This window comes from Phalacrocorax aristotelis, chromosome 3 (genome assembly GCF_949628215.1).
Source record: "Phalacrocorax aristotelis chromosome 3, bGulAri2.1, whole genome shotgun sequence".
Taxonomy (NCBI): domain Eukaryota; kingdom Metazoa; phylum Chordata; class Aves; order Suliformes; family Phalacrocoracidae; genus Phalacrocorax; species Phalacrocorax aristotelis.
The window spans coordinates 35,575,188-35,594,300 of NC_134278.1; the positions used below are offsets into that span (position 1 = coordinate 35,575,188).

Genomic DNA, 19,113 nt, shown 5'->3' on the forward strand with positions numbered 1-19,113 from the left:
TCTGGCTGATGTTGACTTAAGAACGCAGAGTGAGATATGTATAATGTAGCAATGCTTAAAAAAAAAGGTTTGAAAACTGATTATGGAACATCAGTTTTATATAATTGTATCTGATTTTAAGACAGTGTTTCTGAGAGATTTTTCATTACTTTCAAATATTGTGTACAATAGTGTTCCCATATCCAGTATTGAAATACTGTTACCTATTCACATGAGTAATTCATTTTTAAACCTGTGAATTATGCAGAATCTTATCTGGAAGTAGTAGATAAAAGAGTAGTTAAAAATGGATTTAAACTGGAGATCCTGCCTTTTTAGCTTACCCATCCTCTGATATTTCAGGCAACTTCACTCCAAACAGATGTATACTGTAAGTTGCCCACATATCTAGTTTTAGTAACACTTTTTTTTAGTTTGGTTTGGTTTGTTTTTTTTTTTTTTCCTTAATGGCCTTGTAAGCTTTGAGCATTTTGAAATTATTTGTGTATTTTGCTTTTCAGATACATTTTGACTTTGTATAAAAAAATACTGACAGAAGGGAATCTTTAGAAAACAAATTATTTGACAGGAAATTGTCTTTTTCTTTCTAAATTCCCTTTACTACCCTTAGCAGAACATGTCAAAGATTGGCAGCTTTATTTCATAGAAATGTTCCAGCATAAAGCTTTGTGTCCCTGGTATTTTGAGTATACTGTGCAATAAGTATGTATTCTGGCTTTTTTTTTTTGGTAAAAAAATCATCTCATTTGCTATGGTCTGCTGATATTTACTAGCAATGCTTGTAACTTGCTGTATTTCTGTGTGGAGAAAGCTGTAAACCTGAAGCAAGCATCTGGATGCATCTCATGCTTGTTGTTGAGGCACTAGCATTTTAGTGTCTGACCTTATCACAGCTTTCTGCCCTCTTAATGGGAGACACACTGTAAGTTTGTTTTGAACTGGCCCAAGAATAACATTCCAGCACTTAAAGGATTGGATGTATTCTTGTATTACCCCATGAGATCTGTGCTAATGTTGTTGGTCAATACTGGATGTCTGCTTGGATTATCTTTCCTCGGTGAGATGAACACAAAATATGTGGCTAATGACCAAAGCAATTCTTAGAATAGGTAGATTATTTTAAAAGAAGTGTGTCGTTTAACTTATCTGGGGAATTAGATGGACTGTGTCATAATGGTAAGATGTCAAGTAATGAACATAAAAAGAGTAAAGAACTTCTGTAACTGAAGAAGATTTTGAAGAATTAATGATTACCCAACTCAATATATACATTTTTAAATGCTGCTGGAGTTGATACTTGGCATGGAATTAGAGTTATGGAAATTCAAAATGGTAATTGACAAGTACCTTATGCTGAAGTAAATGCCTGCAGATAATCTTCAGTCCACTTGAAAAAGTAATGCTTTTGTTGATTTACAAGATTCGATCTACTTAAAATAGCAATCAAGATGATAGCAACTGTCTTGAGCCTTTTCTTGCTTTGTGCTTGGAGATCACACAGGAGAGGAACCTTTACATAGAACAACAGAACACTGAAACCTGTGTAGACCATCACAGCATAAATGATGTGTATCTTACATAGCAGAAGACATGAAAGGATGGAAAACTTATGCAAACATGGCCAAAGCAATATATTAATTAAATTTATTTCTGAAATTAACATGTTATGAGATATTTTCTAGTTCTACAGATGATTGTTATTAAAGTGCCTTGGATAACTTATATTCCTTTTTAATATCTGGGTAAAAGTTTTTGAAATATGTCTTAATATGCCCCACAGTGGTTTTGTAAACTGATGGGTGCAGTGTTCTCTTGGCTGTTACACTGTTTTTTAATAGTCCAGACTTGGGCCTTCCACCGAGAATTGTTCAATAATAGCCTTATCAAAAAACTGAATACAAATAAATGGGTCTGTCTGATTTATTTGCACTATGGTGTCCTTGCTAACTAACATTTTTTTCCCAAAAGTTTTAATTTTTTTTTCCTTTTATTTAGGGGAATAAACTGCTTGTTCACTTGTACTCCTGACTGGAAAAGCAGTGATACTTTTTTAATCTTCTGTTTAGCTTTTTTCAATACTTTTTTTCCTTTTTATTCCTTTCTCAAAAAAAAACCCCATATTTACAGAAGTTTTATGCTTCTTTTATGACCCTGTTAGTAAGGCACTATAGCCTTTAAATTGATAAAAAACTTCTTGTTCAGAGCTTCAGTTCTTAATTTTTAGCAGTTTTAGTTCAGGTTATATTTAACAGGATGGCATTGTGCATCAGTTGAATAATACCACTGCTTCTCTTGTGCCTCTGATGTCAGGGCTTTTTTTTTTTAATGTGCTGCATGCCACCATGTAATTTAAAATAAAGAACATACACAGTGCGCTGTGAGGGGAAATATTTCAGCCTTCTGTAAGAGTTTTCAGAAAGAAATTCCAATTGCATTTGAAATGTGTCTCAATCAGTTGGTGGTTGGTAGAAATATGCTTGCAGCTTATTGCGGTGTAACCTCAGTGATCAACAGAGGTTTAAAGTTTGGGTTGCTTGTAGATAGTAGTAAAAACATGGTTTACTACACTGAAGTGTCTAACTAGCTATTGCACAGTTCTTAATGTTTTAAAATATTAAATAAATGTGATTAGATTTAAGTAAACAGAAAATTTTTTCTTGTTCAATGCCTTAATTTGAATGTGTAATTATAAACTCCCCTTTGAAAAGAACTGTTTACCCAAATCACTTTTTTTTCTCTTCCTTAATTTTAGTAAAGACTTAACGTTCATTTGTTATAAAATTTTAATTGAAGTATTGAAAAGTTAGCATTATTTTTCTAATGTGAAAATCTCTCTCTCTGGTTCCCTGATTAAAAGTGACAAAGTGTGGAGGCATAGCCTCCTCCCAGCAAGACCACTGAAGTTTCATTTCAGTAATGTTAAAATGCTATTGTCTGGTATGTGGGAGTGTGGTACAGTGGGTTTTTTTCTCCTGTCTGTATAAATTGCATCTTTTAAGCAGGCAACTGTAAGCATGTGATACATAAGCAAATAGACATGACTCAGTTGCTATGTATTCTGCCCTCTGAAAAAAACAGTCTTGCTGGTACTGGTGCATATACTTTGCATTCGTTAAAATCTAAAAATATTGGTTCCTCAAAAACATCAAATTCCAAAATATTTTTCTAGTCACATCATCTTAGTTGCAACATAAGAGTTATTCTTGTTCAGTTTGACTTAAGGATTTTTTTCAGTGTGTTGTTCATTTGTAGTCTGTTACCTTCTCGCTCACCCACCCAAACACCCTTTGTTAAAATGGTTTGCAGTATTGCAGCATCTTGAAGCCCTAAAAGTATAGCCACTGTACAAGGGCGTTTCTGAAAATAGTCATGATTTTTTTCAAGCTGGAGCTGAAGAAGGAAAATATATCTAGAGGTAAAACGCTCTGGCTAGTTCAACACAGTAGGTGAATGCCAGAGCAGCAGGTACCATAGGTTGCTATTCATGTCTGTGCTGCAGTGGTTTTTTTTATTCTTTAGGATCTGGAAAATTTCTGAAACTGTTATACTCATTGTCTTCTGATGAAGAGCGGAGAAAGCTCAGTGAGTCTCCCTTGAAAGAAGAGTCTATCCCCAAAAAAAAGAGTTTAAAAAAATGTTACAGTATTTTAAAATTTTAATATCCATGATAGTCTGTACAGAAGTACAAATATACCCTTTTGTCTTTGTGACACTTCATATTGGAAATTAGTGACGATCCACTCTGCTGTTTGTTTGTTTTACCATTATGCACCTAGAATTGTTGTGGTCTGTAAATGAAAGGAAAATACAACAGTGCTACTGGCTAAGTGTTGGCATTTACATCCTTCTTCCCATATCAAAACCAACTGTGTGCTCAATCTTATCTCCTGAAGTTTCAAGGTCTGCAATTCTCACCCTATGAGTCAAGAACTTTTTTCTTTTATTTGATATAGGGATGTCTGTGGACGTAAGGTGGAGTAATAAATGGTAACATGAAGAGAAATCTTGTGCATGGAGGAAGTTTTTAGGAAAGTGGGAGGTGGCAGTACTGAGTTGTTACTTTCATATATAAAGAGCTAAAGTCACTATGGATATTGCAGTCAACACGTCATACCTGCAGCTAAGAAGTGTTTCCACCTTCACCTCCATCACTGTTTCTTTTGTGTAGCTGTTCCCTTGGAACGCCTGGCATAGCTGCCTGTATTTCGAAGTAATTTCTGCCTGAATGGTATTAATTGAAAACCCCAAAACCATGCAATTACAAGTTGGCCAGAAGTTATATTACTTTGTTGAGGCCAAGAGAGGAGTAACTTTATCAGGACCGATGAGAAGGCATTATCTGCAGGTTGCTTCTCCTGGAAGCAAGAATGTGTTAGCCTAATCCAGCTGCTATCGGTATAAAATGTATGATTGGGGTTTTAATTGAAATACTTATGATTATTTGAGGATAATTGCTTATTACTGAAAAAAGTACATTTTCACAGTATCATGGGGTGGGTTTCTTTCTTTGTGTCTTCTTCTCCATTATAATATTTAAAGATTACAGACATAAAAGTACTAAAGAAACATGTTTTAATGAGCAGTTGAGCCAAACTTAATATGCTGGTTTTAGGAAGACCTATTTTGGCAGTGGTTGCTTTGGGATAAAACTTGGTTATATGTAAGCACTTCTCCTAAAGCACTGTGTTTTAAACCATGTACTTTAACATTGATATACATTAAAAACTAAGACTATGTTTTACAGACTAATTTAGTATTTGTCTCAATTTATGCATAGGGTTGTATAGAATCATTCATGATGTCAGTGACATTGCCATAACAATATTGAAGGTTCAGTAATGTTCTCTATTTTGAATTAATAGCATCCTTTTAATATTTTTTTTTTTGTGAAATAATATGATGTACACTTTAAGTTCAGGTTCACATAGTACATCTGGATCACTATGTTGCCCGCTTTATGTTACTGTTGTTTTAGGCGTATACATACAATGTGTATGTGATGCATTTAAATTTAAAGAGGGAAGGGAAAAAAGCCCTCTGTGTTTAAAATGTTTTGCTGGTGCTTTGTTCCGTTACAGTGTATCTGTTTTTCTCTCCCACACCTATCTAGCCAGGCAAATCTGCTCAGCATAGATGACACTGATGGGCCTTTCAGTCCCAATGAAGAAAGAAAGGTAAGTACTCTGTTTATCTGGTGGTGAAAATGTATCTTCAAAGCTTTCTAGGTTCTTAAACAATGTTGCATAATCATCTGTGTGGTATTACAAACTTTCACTTTATATGTTGGTTTAGCAACATACGCTCAAGCTCTCTATCTGCCTACTCTTAATGTTTTTGTTCCTCTTGCTCTTGTAGATCTTGTTGGTTTGTATAGCATCCTGAAAATATAAGGATGAATAACTAGTTTTAAGTTTAGACAATCATAATTAATGGGATTATATTTTTAATTAAAAATATTAATCATTGTATCCCATGGTTGCTTACTGTCAGATTCCCAATTTTGAATGCATATTTATATGTGTGTAAATATATATATATATAAAAGGAGAAGATACATAGGCAAAATACATGCTTGTATTTTTTATGTATACTGAAATAGCTTACAACTGGAAGATGCTCCATAATACTTCGAAAATATTAATGTTTTTAGTAAGGAATCCTAGTGAGTAAGGGTGTAGATGGGGTATATTTTACATAAATTTGGTACAAAAGCAGTCTGAAAATGAAGCCAAATTATTGTTTATGTAAAGATTTTGTAATTTGTTTTTTCCTTTTAACTTTTATAAAAATATTTTAATATATGTGAATTCTGTTGTTACAGTCACTTCGTTGTCGGCCTGGAGCTGTTGGCACCAGTGGCGATTCCATAAAAACATATGCAAGGCGAGGCAAAGCTGGAAGATTGAGTCTTTTTAAAGGGAACTCAATTGGCCTCAACATGATGGGAAATAGCAAGAAACTGAGGTACTACATTTAGTTTTATGTTTACTTACCTACTTGACCACTGATATAAATCAATGCTAAATGAACAGAACTTGTAGTGCATTTGGATTATCTGCTGTGCATTTTAAGAAGCTACGCTGTTCTGTGCTTCTGAACAAAGATAGAAAACCTAAGGTCTTTCCTCTTCCAAAGTGTTAAATAGCACATTAGTAAAATACCAGAAGATTATTGAAATAGAGTTAGAGCATTCACTGGCATACTTTTCAGTGCCTTACCAATATTTTCTGCATGTGCTATTGTTTCCTCTGTACAGTGCTGGCAGATAGAAGAATTCCCATTAAGAATTTCTTCTTTCCATGACTGTGAATTGCCAAGGTTAACTCAGGATGCATTTTCTGTTTTCCTTACTGCAAGACTTCATTTGATTTAGGAGTCATGGACTATTTCTTTAAAGGATTCAGCAACTATCAGTGCTCCTACCTGATAGTTTGAGATTGTCACTTGCATTTAGAGCTGACAGGAACAGTATTTAAGCATTCAGTGCTGTACTTGCTTGTTACTACTGTCCCTAGCTTGTAACAGAATGATCTCTTTATTTAGTATATAGTAAGTGATACATTCATGTAACTTTCTCTGGGAGTGTTTCATACTGCTCAAGTGCACTCAATTCAGTTACCTCTGCTGGAAGGAAGAGTTCATCAGATGGCTAGCTATTGCTGGGCCAGTCATCAAATATCTACCCTATGTGTAGCTGTATGAGGGATGTCTTTGGCACTACAGGGCATGGTTTAGGAAGCCACGGTAGCGTTGGGTTGACGGTTGGAATTGATGATCCTAGAAGTCTTTTCCAACCTTAATAATTCTATGATTCTGTGATTCATTCTTGCATTCTGATCTATAGAGCATTGTTGGTTAGTGGGGCCATCTTACCAGAGTCATGTGAGAAAAGAAATCCTTGAAGTCCTGTGTGATGTGTGTCCTCTCCTGCTGTTCTGATCTTTCAGCTTGATGTACAGGGAGCAAATCCAGAATTTCCAGTCAGGACTGGTGGTCCACCAGTTTGATAGAGAAGAACAAAGACAAGAATTGTACATACTTCAGTCAAAATAAGGACTCTTCTACCCTTTATGTTGTAATTGTAACCTATTCCCACGTATTAATCTATCTGGTAGAATTTCAAAACCTAAATGACCCTTCACCCAACTATCTTAACATAATACATACTGCTCTAATCTAGTTTTTCTGTAGCTTGTGGATGGCCTTAAATTCCTGCTTACTCTTAAATAAAAAAATATGAACAACAAATCCAAAACAAAACTAAGCACCACAGATCCTGAAATTTCTGATAGAAGAAAGCCAATTATGAACATTTTGTTGTTAGGGACTACTGGTATAAGGACCACATAAACAATAGTTTCGCTTATTACACGAACGAAGGATATTCTTATCCTGCATTCTTTTTTTTAGTGGCTTAGTTTTGACAAAGAACACTGAAACTTTTACTGATAGGTAAAATTCTGCACTTGTAATAGTTTAAGTTATTGTTATAATAACCAACATGCCATTCCATAGGGGATTGTTTGGATATATGGGCATACGTGTATGTTTGGAACAGTAACTACAGGGTATTAAGTATTGTATACTAGATTATTTTGAATAAGCTTGTGCCTGTCTTTAATACTTTATTTACATATTATTAAGTTTTCAATAATGAGCTTGTCTGAAGAGTCATGATTTCTAGCTAAATGTTAAATTAATGATGGCAAAAAAAAAGCATCTAGACTTATATAAAAAGTTTTAATCTCTTTCATCCTGTCACTGCTTAAAAATTCACCTCTGCCCATAGAGTTTTCTTGTATAGGGTTTGTTCATATAAACCTAAACCAAAATCACTGCCTTCCCAATGTCCACTGAAACATAAAAGCAACCATTACATTCTCTCCACAGATGGATTAGACCCACAGATCAGACATGATCAGACATTTACAGAAAAGATTTCACTGAGCTTTCTGGTGAGAGTGCACCTACATTTTGCCTCCCTTCCTTCGATGGGAATACAGACAATGTTTTGGGCTTTGAGATAGACTAATAGGATATTATATGGAACTTAAAAGTTTGTTGTTTTTTTTTTTTTTTAAATAAAACAGACTTAATAATGGCAAGGTTTATTTTTTGTTGTTGTTGTTATAGGCTAAAAGTTATGCCATTGCACAGGGGTCTGTGATTTTTCAACATAATCAAGCACTTCCTTGGCAACTCTTGCTAACTCTGAACATCCCTCTTTTAAATTCTTTTTACATTTACACAGATTAGCACAGTACATCATTGTCCTTGGTTTTTGCTATGCAAATGATGTTTTGTGTTTCAGTCCTTAATTTTTAGTATACATAACAGATTTATAAGTTTATATCTAGATTTCTGTCTTGCTCCTCTTCAGATTGGACAGTTCTTGTGGAGTCGTCACTCTGATTACTTCTATTCTTTAGTATTCTGGTTTTGTCCATAGACATAAAGATAAAAATGCCTGTTACAGGTCTGTCACGATTTCTTTGCTCTGTTCTAGTAGTGAAGAAGCCCGTGCACGTACATTACATCTATTGTTTGTTTTGAGTACACCTAACCATTCAAAATAAGATTCCTCTAATCCACTAGAAACTAGAATTTTCTTCTGTCTGGCTCTGGGATTTGTAGTGAAATCTAATCTTACCACATAATTTTTCTCCCATTTCTATTAAAGCAATCATACTTGACTGTGTATATGTGTGGGTTTTTTCTTAAGTTCCAGAAAGGTATGTGGGTTTTATTTTGATTTTAAGGTAAATAATTGCAGAGTTCTTTTTAGACAGTCTAATAGTTTTGTTCCGGTACTCTCTTACTTGGATTAGAACTGCCTTCTATTGAAAAATACTACATTATAAACCTAAGACATAATATGATTACATAAACATCACATCATCTACTTTGAAAGCAGGCATCCACGTTCTGTCTAGTACTGAGCTGCATGCCAAGTTTAAATGGAAAATATAAGTATCCACCTTCTTAATAAACTGTCATTAATGAAGGAGTTTAGTTGGGAACAATGGATGTGTGCAGGTCACTGTGACTGCCATAAACACTTGGTATTTGATTAAAACTCATACTACCAACATTTTTTGACTCCTTTTCAGATTTTTGTCATGAAGTCTGCTTGGAAAGTTGATTATTCCATAAGTGATTATCTTGGTTTAATATCTTAATTGTGATAGCATTATATCTTTTGTATCACATGTATCACAACAAAATCCCCAAATCAGTAAAGGTTTATGATGCAGTCACTGTCTGCAGTGAAGAGCGGTGGTGTGTTCACTTTGACGGTGCTTAATAGATAACCTTTCAATATTGGGACTCTTCTTGTGGAGAAAATTCTGAAGGTTGATCATGGAGTTAAACTGCTAGATTAAGTACAAAAAGATCATATACTTGAGATTCTTGAGCTGTTTATGGTGAATTTTATCACAAAGTTTGTGTCTCTCTTTTTTCACCTTATCTGCAGAACTCTTCAGATCGATGGGGCTTGACTCAAATTAGTATTATTGTAGTTCAGTATTCCCTAAAATTCAGGGAATGAGTGATGGGAAGAAGGGATATGCAAGGACAGTGAGAAGAAATTTTCCCTGTACATATCTACTTGCATGTACAAAAATTTAAACCAACCAAAAAGTTATCATCTATTATCTAGTTAAGCAAATCCTGGTTAATCAATATCTAACTGAACCCTAATAGTTGTGGGTTGGATTTTTTTTTTGTTTTGTGGTTTGTTTTTTTTAATCATGAGTTCTTACTTTAAATTGCTTTTATCTTTTGGTAGTTTTCAATAATTTGTATCAAATTTCTCACATTATTAAGTGTCTCTTAAATTTTTTTTTGTAATATTTCATTAAAAAAGTTATTTGATGAACAGCAGAATTAATGTAGCCTGTAGTTTTGTCCTAAGTTCCTGAAATGTCGTGCTTCCATTACTTCTAGGTCCATCCCAGTGCCGGGTTCCTCTGTGCTTTGCTTTTTGAATCTGTGGTGTTAAGAAGTGCCTAGGACGAGCTGATAGAATGTGATAATGTAACCTTGTTTTCATCAGGGCCTAGACTTTAAATGATTCTGTGGTTTCTGAGATCACATCAAGGAGACATGTATTGTTAATATATTGTATGTTCTTTGAGACTTCTAGAACATTTGTTCTTTCTAGGAACTTTCTGATCTTTACATCACCCTTGTTTTAGCGTTTTATGGTAATTTTCTTGAAACTGTGCTGAAACTTGCAAACCCAGATTTCAGTTCGGGTGTACCCATTTTGCAACTTGCTAGGACTTCATGATTGAATTTTCTGGTGATCCTGTCTGCACTGGGTATGTTCTATTCAAAGCACAGGATTATAGAGCAGATTGTATTTTATAGCTGTCCTACTTGGAAGCATGTCTGATGCCATATGAACCATTTAAGTGTGCCACCTAGAACAGTCTGCTTTGACTCAAATCTGGTCACCCAGCAGGCTGTGGCTGCAATATTCTATTCCAGCAACTACTGGAGTTTCTCACTTACTTGAGTGTGAAACAGAAAGCAGAAGCGCTACTTAACAGTTTTTTGTGCTGCGGGGGCACAAGACTTAGAGTTTCCCAATCATGATAGTTTGGCAAAGCTCAGATTCAACAAATAGAATGATAAAACATGAGATAGGTGTGTTTATAGACTTGCTCGCTTGTTTAAACTCCTTAAGTCTTAAGCATTTGAGAAGGCATTCCTGCACTCTGCTTGTGTTTTCTTTTCTAGTATCTCTTCCAAAGACATTAAACTGGAAGCCAGAGAGGATTTGAGATACCCTAAAGTATTTAGGGCAAGTAGCTGTCAGCTTTTTATTTCTCAGGTGACAACATTAAACAGAAGGTTGACTCCAAATTAGTCTGGGTGATGACTGACCAGCTGGAGTTGCATAGTCTTGACTTGGAAGCATGGGATGAGTGTGTTTACTTTCAAAAGATTGGTGTTTGATTGGGACACTACTAGGTTATTTTTGAGGAGGTTGAACTGTTAACTCAGAACATTTTTGATGTTTCTGAACTTCATGTTCTAGAAAAGAGAGTTTTACTGTTTGGTTGGTTTTGATAAGTCCTGTTACGTTTATGGGTATGTTATGATCAGTCAGATCATAACAGTCATCATCTGATCAGTCAGAAATGCTCTGAAAACTTCTAATAGTGACTTATAGTACTCGGTATAAGGCTCCCAAAAGGGTTTATAATGCTAAACGGAAAAGTAATTTAAAAAGCAAGCTAGCAGTTTCCTCACTTTCATGTTTTGGGGAATGTAAAGGAAGGATTAGGAACTGGTTGTCAGCTTTTTGGGGAATTCTGGTACTTCAGTTTTTTTCATTGCTCATAAGAGGACAAACAGCAGGAGCAAGACTTCTGCTGAATAATATTTCTGAGAAATATTATCAATCAATCAGGATGCTTTTTCAAATCATCTTATTTAGTGCAATTAAAATTTCCAATCAATTTAACAAGCAAAATTTAAGCATTGTATTTCCATAATTTGGAACAGTTTACATTATCAACGTGCTGTCTGTTAAAAGTTGTATGTTTTGTGAACATTTCAAATGTGTTTGTCCTGTCACAGAAGTGTGCAGGATAATTGTTAGGGTGTAGTGATCTTTGAAGGAGTATTATATTATTGATCTACCATATCTTGATATCAGCTGTTACTAGAGAGGATAATGGTAAGTAATATTCTCTCAAGAATCACCTTTTTTACATAGTAATGAGACTGAAGTATCAAAAGGCAACAAATGAAGAAACCAAAGAAATGCTAAAATACATTGGAGGATTTGCTATTTCTGTGCAGAGTCCTGCTGAGACATTTGAGCACCTGAGAATCCTTCTCTTCTTTTTGAGATGTGTTGTGTTGTTTTAGTTACCAGCCATTTTATGTCCATAAATTTGCTGCATTTATTTTCCCTTATGAGTAATAAGATTAGGGAAATTCCTGAATGTGCAGTTCAAGTCTGTTCGCATTATGCCCTTTAAGTCATATTGAAGACATTAATATTGTGCCTTAATACAACATGGAGATGGAAGTATAAAATGAATTATAAGTGGTTAAAATTCATTAAAAAAGGCAGTGTCTTTTTGCAGTGACGGGGTTGAGTAAAGGAGAGCTGTTTCACAGTGGTTCGGATTGTTATAAAATTAAAAAAAATTCTTCACCTTCCAGGAAAAAAGGTAAAACTGTGTATATTCTTATTTGTCTATTTGATTCTAGGACTGAATGCTTTTATGCCTGTCAAAGGATCCTAACAAATTGTATAATCGATTTGGAAATACTTTGTTGGTTTTTGGGCTTGTAAGGCTGTTATTGTAAAAGCAGGACACCACAATTTTAGCGAAGACAATGTACAAATACACTGGAGTCTTTTCTTAAACCATTTTTATGTATGTTTGCAGTGAAAATGCTCAGAATGTGTCTTGTCCTGTAACTGTGGTACATGGTAGACGTTTTCACCATGCGCATGCACAGACAACAGTAGTAAAAACAGCAGCCCAAAGGTAAGACTAAATAAATTTGTTTCTCCAGGTGTTCCTGTTGTAAAAAGTCCTTTCTGGTTTTGTATGTAATCGTTTTCCTTATGCTATGAAGTGTTTCAAGGAGACATAAGTAATTATGTGGTGCACTCTTGATCATGAGCTTTGGTCTTAATTACTGAAGTTTCATAAAACTTACCATTTAGGAATTATTATTATGTAATCTTAGAATTTACTAATTTTAAAGCAGACTATAGCACATATTCAGTAGGAGAGCACCTTCTAAACATAGTTACATTAGCAAGTACTTGGAAATGGACAAATATAGTATGCCAACAACATGATCATCAAATACTGATTCACAGCAACTCCAGTATGTATAAGATCCATCTAAAGATTAAGTTACAGATCTGTTGGTCATATGTAGTCTGTAAATACAGCATGAAACATAAACGGGAACATCTAACAGAATCAAGGTTTTGCATTTATGTAAATAGTTGTTAAAATGGACAACTGGGGAATCTTACTTAGCTATGCTGAATTTAACTTGATTGGTTTGAAAACTTAAAACTACATCAGACTTCTATAAAATGTAGGGTTTTAAAAACTTTTTTACAGGCTTTTCACAGCCAAGATGTCACAAACATATGAGCTAAACATTCTTTTAAGGAATTTCCCTTCAAAGTTTGTCCATTCGGAGTTCTAGCTATGAATTCATTTCATGGATTTCCACCAGCCTGCATGAGTGCTTCATCCTGTCAGCATTTTGTAGCCTCTTTCTTCTGCCCCCTTTTTTCTTCTGTGTGTTTTAGTGTAGGTTTTTTTGGTGTGGTGGGATCATATGTAGGCATCACCTTCTTTTTTCATCCCACTTCCCTTACTTTGATTTGCTGTCTTCAGAAAAACAAAGCCCATATGCTAATGTGAATGAATGAATGATGTGATCCAAACATGTGTTAGGGTGATCTGGCATTGAAGAAACAGACTGAAAAATGGATTTTGCAGTCCCGTTGCTGAGGTCCTACGCCATTGTTGCCTCCTTCCATTTCAAACTGTACTATCATCTGTAAATGGAAAACAGCATGGACATTTCCTTCCCCTTAGTAACAGCAGATGCAGTAGTAGGGATCTTTCCTTTCTTTGCGTTTCTTCCCGTCATTGCAAGGCAGGGATGACTAAGGAGGATTGGCAGAGCTTTTCCCACAAATTAAACTGAAAGACGAGGTTTATGTTATCAGTGTGATCAGGGCATCAGAACAGAGCTGTGCTCTTTTCTTCTTACATGCAGTCCATTTTAGAATATTTTTGCTCAGTGTTCCATTGAGGAAAGCATGGGGCATCTCTCAGCATTCATGCCCTTACCTTTCACTTTTTTTTTCCCTAATTCTGAAGGATAAAGTCTTGATAGGCAGTGCTAATTAGAATGATTTGAAGTAAACAAAATCATGTGAGGCTGCTCTTTCTTGGATCTCTGAATGTTGACCTTAATAATATTAGTGTACTTGATTAAGCTTTGTTGTGGGATGGTACTTTGAAATAGCCAGTCAACATGAATTCATCTGACCTAGTTAAGTGGTGTAGGCTTCTCCAGCATGCAAGAGTCCACTCTGGAGATTCTTAATCTTGAGGGGATGTTAGACTTGCCTGCTTGCCTTTCTCACCTATGGGACGTGCTTCTTTATATGCCTACATTGTAATGTGGGAAAAAAAAAAATAGTAGTGACTTTGTGACATGCAGACAGAAAAGTGATGTATAATATAGGCAAGCTGAATATTGCATGAAGTAATTGCATAATAGTCATCTTGAATGTTTCTAAGTATGTTTTCTTTTAGGGTTGTTACTGTAATTCATTTACATTAACAGCAGACAATTAACTCTTATGCTAAGAATATTTTTGGAGTTTCAAAGGCAGGAAATAGTCATAACAATTCCAAGCAATGCTTTGCTACTGGAGGATTTCAGAATCAGCATGATCTAATTGACTCAGGGTGAGCTTTACAGAGGAACTGTGTGAATGATATTTAATTCCAGTATCTTTTGCCAGTTGACTTAACTGACTACTTTTTAAAAGCTTCTAAATCTGTTTTTGAGTTAGAGGATTGAAAATGAATACAACATGGCCTCCTGTTATACTTTTTTTTTTTTTCCCTTAATTAAAAAGGAAGGGGACAGGAAGGCTACTTGATATGGAAAATGTAGGTTTATGAATAAGAAGGCAATAGTTGTTAGAAATTAAAAAAATTCTAAAATATAATAAAATAAATAAACTAAAACTGTTCATAATACAAAATTCCAGTGCATATAAAGTGGGTATTTTTTTGTCATGTATTTTCAGTTGTGTGGGAATTTTTTAACATGTTTTGCTAGTTTTTATTGACCTTAGACAACAGTTGAGTTAAAAAGTAAATTCTGATGGTGTCTCCTCAGAAGTTAGTGTATGCAGAAAATGTGGGTGGCAAACCAAGAGTAAAATTCTAGGTATATATCAAGTGAAAGAAAAGCTGGTAGCATGGAAATTGAGTTCTAAGGTGTTGGGGTTTTTTTCCTATACTAATTCACAGGCAACGCAAAGTTGTGTTCTTTTATATTGCTTGCATTTGTAGAATTGTTTTATGGTATGATTATCAGTAGCAACATGGAGAAAATAGTTTTAACTAACGTAATGTATTGTTCTTACATCTATAGTGGATTACTGAAAGGAAAACCAAAAATAAAAACATGATTAAATTAGTTTTGAGCAGATTGAGTCTCTGGCACTGACGTTACAGATTCTGTTATTTATACAGGGTTCTTTGGGTAGGGATGGTGTCACATGGGGCAAGCTAATTATAAAACCCAGTTGTAATCTTCATCAGGTTGAATCTGGAACTTGTGATACAACTGTATTTCTCATCGTTCTCCCACATTCTTACACATGCATGTTAATTTAAATTTTGGCTGATATCTGTTGCACTCCTATTTAAAACACAAGTTTCCAGTACAACAAAATTGGGCATTTCAAAATAATATTTTGAGAAATATTATTCATGTTTTTTCCAGTGGAATTTGGGGATGAAATTAAAATTTGTTCACTTCTGATACAAGAGATTTTCAGATAAAGCTTAGCCTAGTGTTTTAGTTGGTTCAAACTATTTTGCTTCATTTATTGATGCATAGTTCTGTCTTATGCTATTGACTGACTGTCCTCTAAGACTTGGCATTGGAATAGCATGTATGTACAGCATGTCTAAAAGATCTTATGCATGAGCTGCATGAAGCAATTTCTAGGGACACTGCTCATTGTAATTCCTGGATCTGTCCAGGATTCTCATTTCTTAATCTTTCTGAGATGCAAAAGTGAGAATTCTTTTAAATGCATTATATTAATATGGGATTTTAAAACAAGCAAGTGAGGCATCTAATGTAATGACAGTGTACAATATCAGGCATTCTGGAAATTTTTTTCCTGCCTTTAAGTTTCCTTAGCATTAATATTTATGATTCTTAACAATGTGACTCTTTACAGCACCTGTTAGCAGTTAATCCAAGTTACATATTAACTATGCCAAGGATACAAAGACACTGGATATGGCTCCACAAGGACATGGTTTGGATCTGACTGGATTTATAAACTCAGATGTGACCCACGCTAAAACTCTTCATTGTTTGTAAAGGCTAGCTCCAGTTGGAAGCAATCTTTCCCCACTTTCACGCAGCATTGCCTGATTACCCCACCTCAGTCTAGGTTGCAGTGGTCACATTCAATTTTGAATTCCTTTTGCTCTCTTCCCAGAGCACCGTGGGGATTGAATGTGTTTTGATACTGAACTCTGTAGGATTATCAGGATTACCTTCTTACCTGGTTTACTTTCAATTCTGCCATTCCTCTGGGTAACAGAGAGTTAGTTTGCTCTGTTTTTCAGAGTGTTTTGTTTGTGAAATGGAAAGGAGAACGAGTTTATATTACTCTCTAATATAATTTCCCTGTTTAATTTGACTGAAATAAAACAGGAAACAGTTTGAACTTGTCCAGTTTTAGAACAGTGTTAGTGTAATGCATATACAGCAGAAGTTTGTTAGGCTTTTGATATTGGGAAGGAAGAGCCACATAGATTAAAAGCTTACAGCATTCCATATTGCAAGTTTTGAAAAGGCGGGTGAGAGAAAGATACTGTTTTCAAGTTGTCCTTGTGCTGTGCTTGGTTAGATCTATTTTTATATCAGTCTTGGTATACAAAAGACCTGAGTTGTGAGCACCAGCTACATTCACTGATATTAAAGGAGACACTTCTGAAACTAGTCGCCCGAATTCTTAAACATTTTTGGAGATTCTTTAAAGGCAAAACCTCAGAAGGAGGCCAGTAGCTGATTGCATGTGCCCTCCTAAATATTTAAGTAGTGCACTCTGAATTTTTTTGTTCTCAGTTTAAACACTAAAATATTTTTTGAATAGTTGGAAACAAGTTCCTATGTAAATTTGTTTTGTCTTTTGCATTGCAATCAGAGATTGGAAATGAGGCTTGATCTTAATTCATGTGTTAGGATTCTGTCAGGTTGACTTCAGAATTAATATTGAAAAAGAGGCAAGAGAATGTAGTATTTATACTACTGACTGTTGCTGTCTGTGAAGTAACATTTGTTTGTGCATTTATAATTACTGTTACAAAAATACTGTGAAAAATAATAATGCTCATTTGAAAACCAGTCCAGTTAGTGCAAGAAGCAATGAAACAGTTGTAGTATATATTTAATAACTTTAGAATTTAGTGATGTGCAACACATGTGGGGCTTTGCATCTTATATTTTTTTTTCTTTTTTCATATTTTAAGCAATCTGGACCGAAAGGAAAGGTAAGCTTACTGTTGATGAAATGAGCATGGCAATGAGCATTAAGGAAGTTATCTTAATGAGTGCTTTATCAATGCTAGTTAAAGAATAGTCAGTCATATCTGCTTATGAGTGAGGGGGGTTGGTTGGTTGGTTTTCTTCTGTTCCTGTGATTCACTTACTCCCTTTTACCAATAAAGGACCTTTACATCCATCTGTAAATAATGGCATGTTAATATGAACTTTGGGTACATTTGCACTGGGAATTTATCTATGTATGTATATAGCCAATGTGAAAATAGATAAATTGTAACTTTCTCTGGAATTTCAGAATTCACGGCTAGTTCTTTTCATAGAGCAGCCAACTGTAATAGAATGGTTCTGAAGCATATCTTAGTCGGGTATTTAACAGCTTTCACTCCGTCATCTCAGCTTGGTTTGAAGAGCATTAAAGGCTTTTATTGCATGACTGTGTACATTCTGTTCATGAAGTGTATATATTAACGCAATTAACAGAAAATGTATAGCAAACCCAGGTACACTGTACAGCTCATTTGTCACTCATTTTGCATCTGTTTTACTGCTGTTAGTATTTTGTTAGCAATATGAAACACCATAGGTTTGTTTTTCTTTCTATATAGCTTAAATTTATGTTAGTGTAAATGTTTTGTTGATAGTAATAAATTTATTGAGTTTTTAAACTATCCTGTCTACGTAGGTGTGTTTTGGCAGTATACGCCTGATATCAGGTTGAATTGTTTAAATAGTGTATATTTAATGTTTAACCAATAATGATATAACTAACACAGAAACCTAGTGTAGATCTAATCTTTTTGAATTCAAGATTTTCTAGATTTATTTCAAATATAGTAGTAAAACTAACCCTTTCTGTTTTACTGCCTTTTGTTATTTCTTAAAGGAAATATCAGAGAGATACTCAACAGTTAGTTTTGGCCTGCTAAGAATGGATTTCATCATCCTCTCACTCCCTGGGCTTGAAGTTCATGTATTTTTTCCCCATTTTTCTTTGTGCTGCATTTATGTTATTAGTTAACCATTTGGCTGTTAATGTTTTTAATTTGGTACTGTATGTCGTAGGAAGACTAGGGTTGAGTTGCATGCTGGTGATCTTAGTTTTCCCTTTGGGACACCTGCTGCTTCATAACCCAGTACTACTGGACATGTTCTTTTTTCCTTCCTTGCTTTTTGTTGTATTCCTAGCAGGGGAAGATGATTTAGGCAGGAGCTGCTAAATTTAGTTTTGATCATTATCATCATGATAAGTGCAGCTGCAGACTTTCTGGGCCAAATGGGGCTACTGACCTGTGTACTAAAAACCCAACTCCCTGTTGCTGCTGCTTCTCTCTTTCAGCCTTTGACTTTTGTACTCTGCTTTTCCTGTAAGACACACTGAAGGTAAATCTTGCCTCAGCAGCTTGGTGCTTCCTATCTTATCATGCTTTACTCCGTTTTTGTGTAATGATGTAGAAACCAACAGCCTGCCTGCAGTCATATATCTCCAAGCAGCACTATACAGGGGCAGAGTGAGGAAAGGCTGTTAGGAGTTGGTGCGGCCTTGCACATACGTGGTATTTTTGATGTGGCTCATGCCAGATCATGGGTAGTTTTGAAAGCTCTGATCTAAGACAGCACTGTATCCTAAATCCTGAGATCCAAATGTTAATTTAGGATTATTCCTTTATGGCATAGACAGTAATGATCCCTGTGTCTCCCCCCTGCCCCTTCTCCCCCCCCCCTTTTTTTTTTTTTCTTAGAGAAGACATTTTAATACAAAAATTTCACTTTGGCTGG

The 19,113-nt window shown here is 35.0% G+C and overlaps 1 protein-coding gene across 10 annotated transcripts in view; it reads left to right on the plus strand.

The window, feature by feature from the left end:
* Window positions 1-19,113, plus strand: part of SENP6 (SUMO specific peptidase 6) — a 94,655-nt gene that overhangs the window by 34,940 nt on the left and 40,602 nt on the right. For 5 of the 10 annotated variants that reach the window (XM_075087119.1, XM_075087108.1, XM_075087115.1 and 2 more), the window contains exons 3-6: window positions 5,111-5,174; window positions 5,822-5,964; window positions 12,417-12,518; window positions 17,304-17,324. In XM_075087119.1, the coding sequence (XP_074943220.1) occupies window positions 5,111-5,174; window positions 5,822-5,964; window positions 12,417-12,518; window positions 17,304-17,324 (330 nt within the window). The remainder of the gene's footprint in view (window positions 1-5,110; window positions 5,175-5,821; window positions 5,965-12,416; window positions 12,519-17,303; window positions 17,325-19,113) is intronic. The other 5 variants (XM_075087109.1, XM_075087116.1, XM_075087111.1 and 2 more) reach the window with 2 other exon arrangements.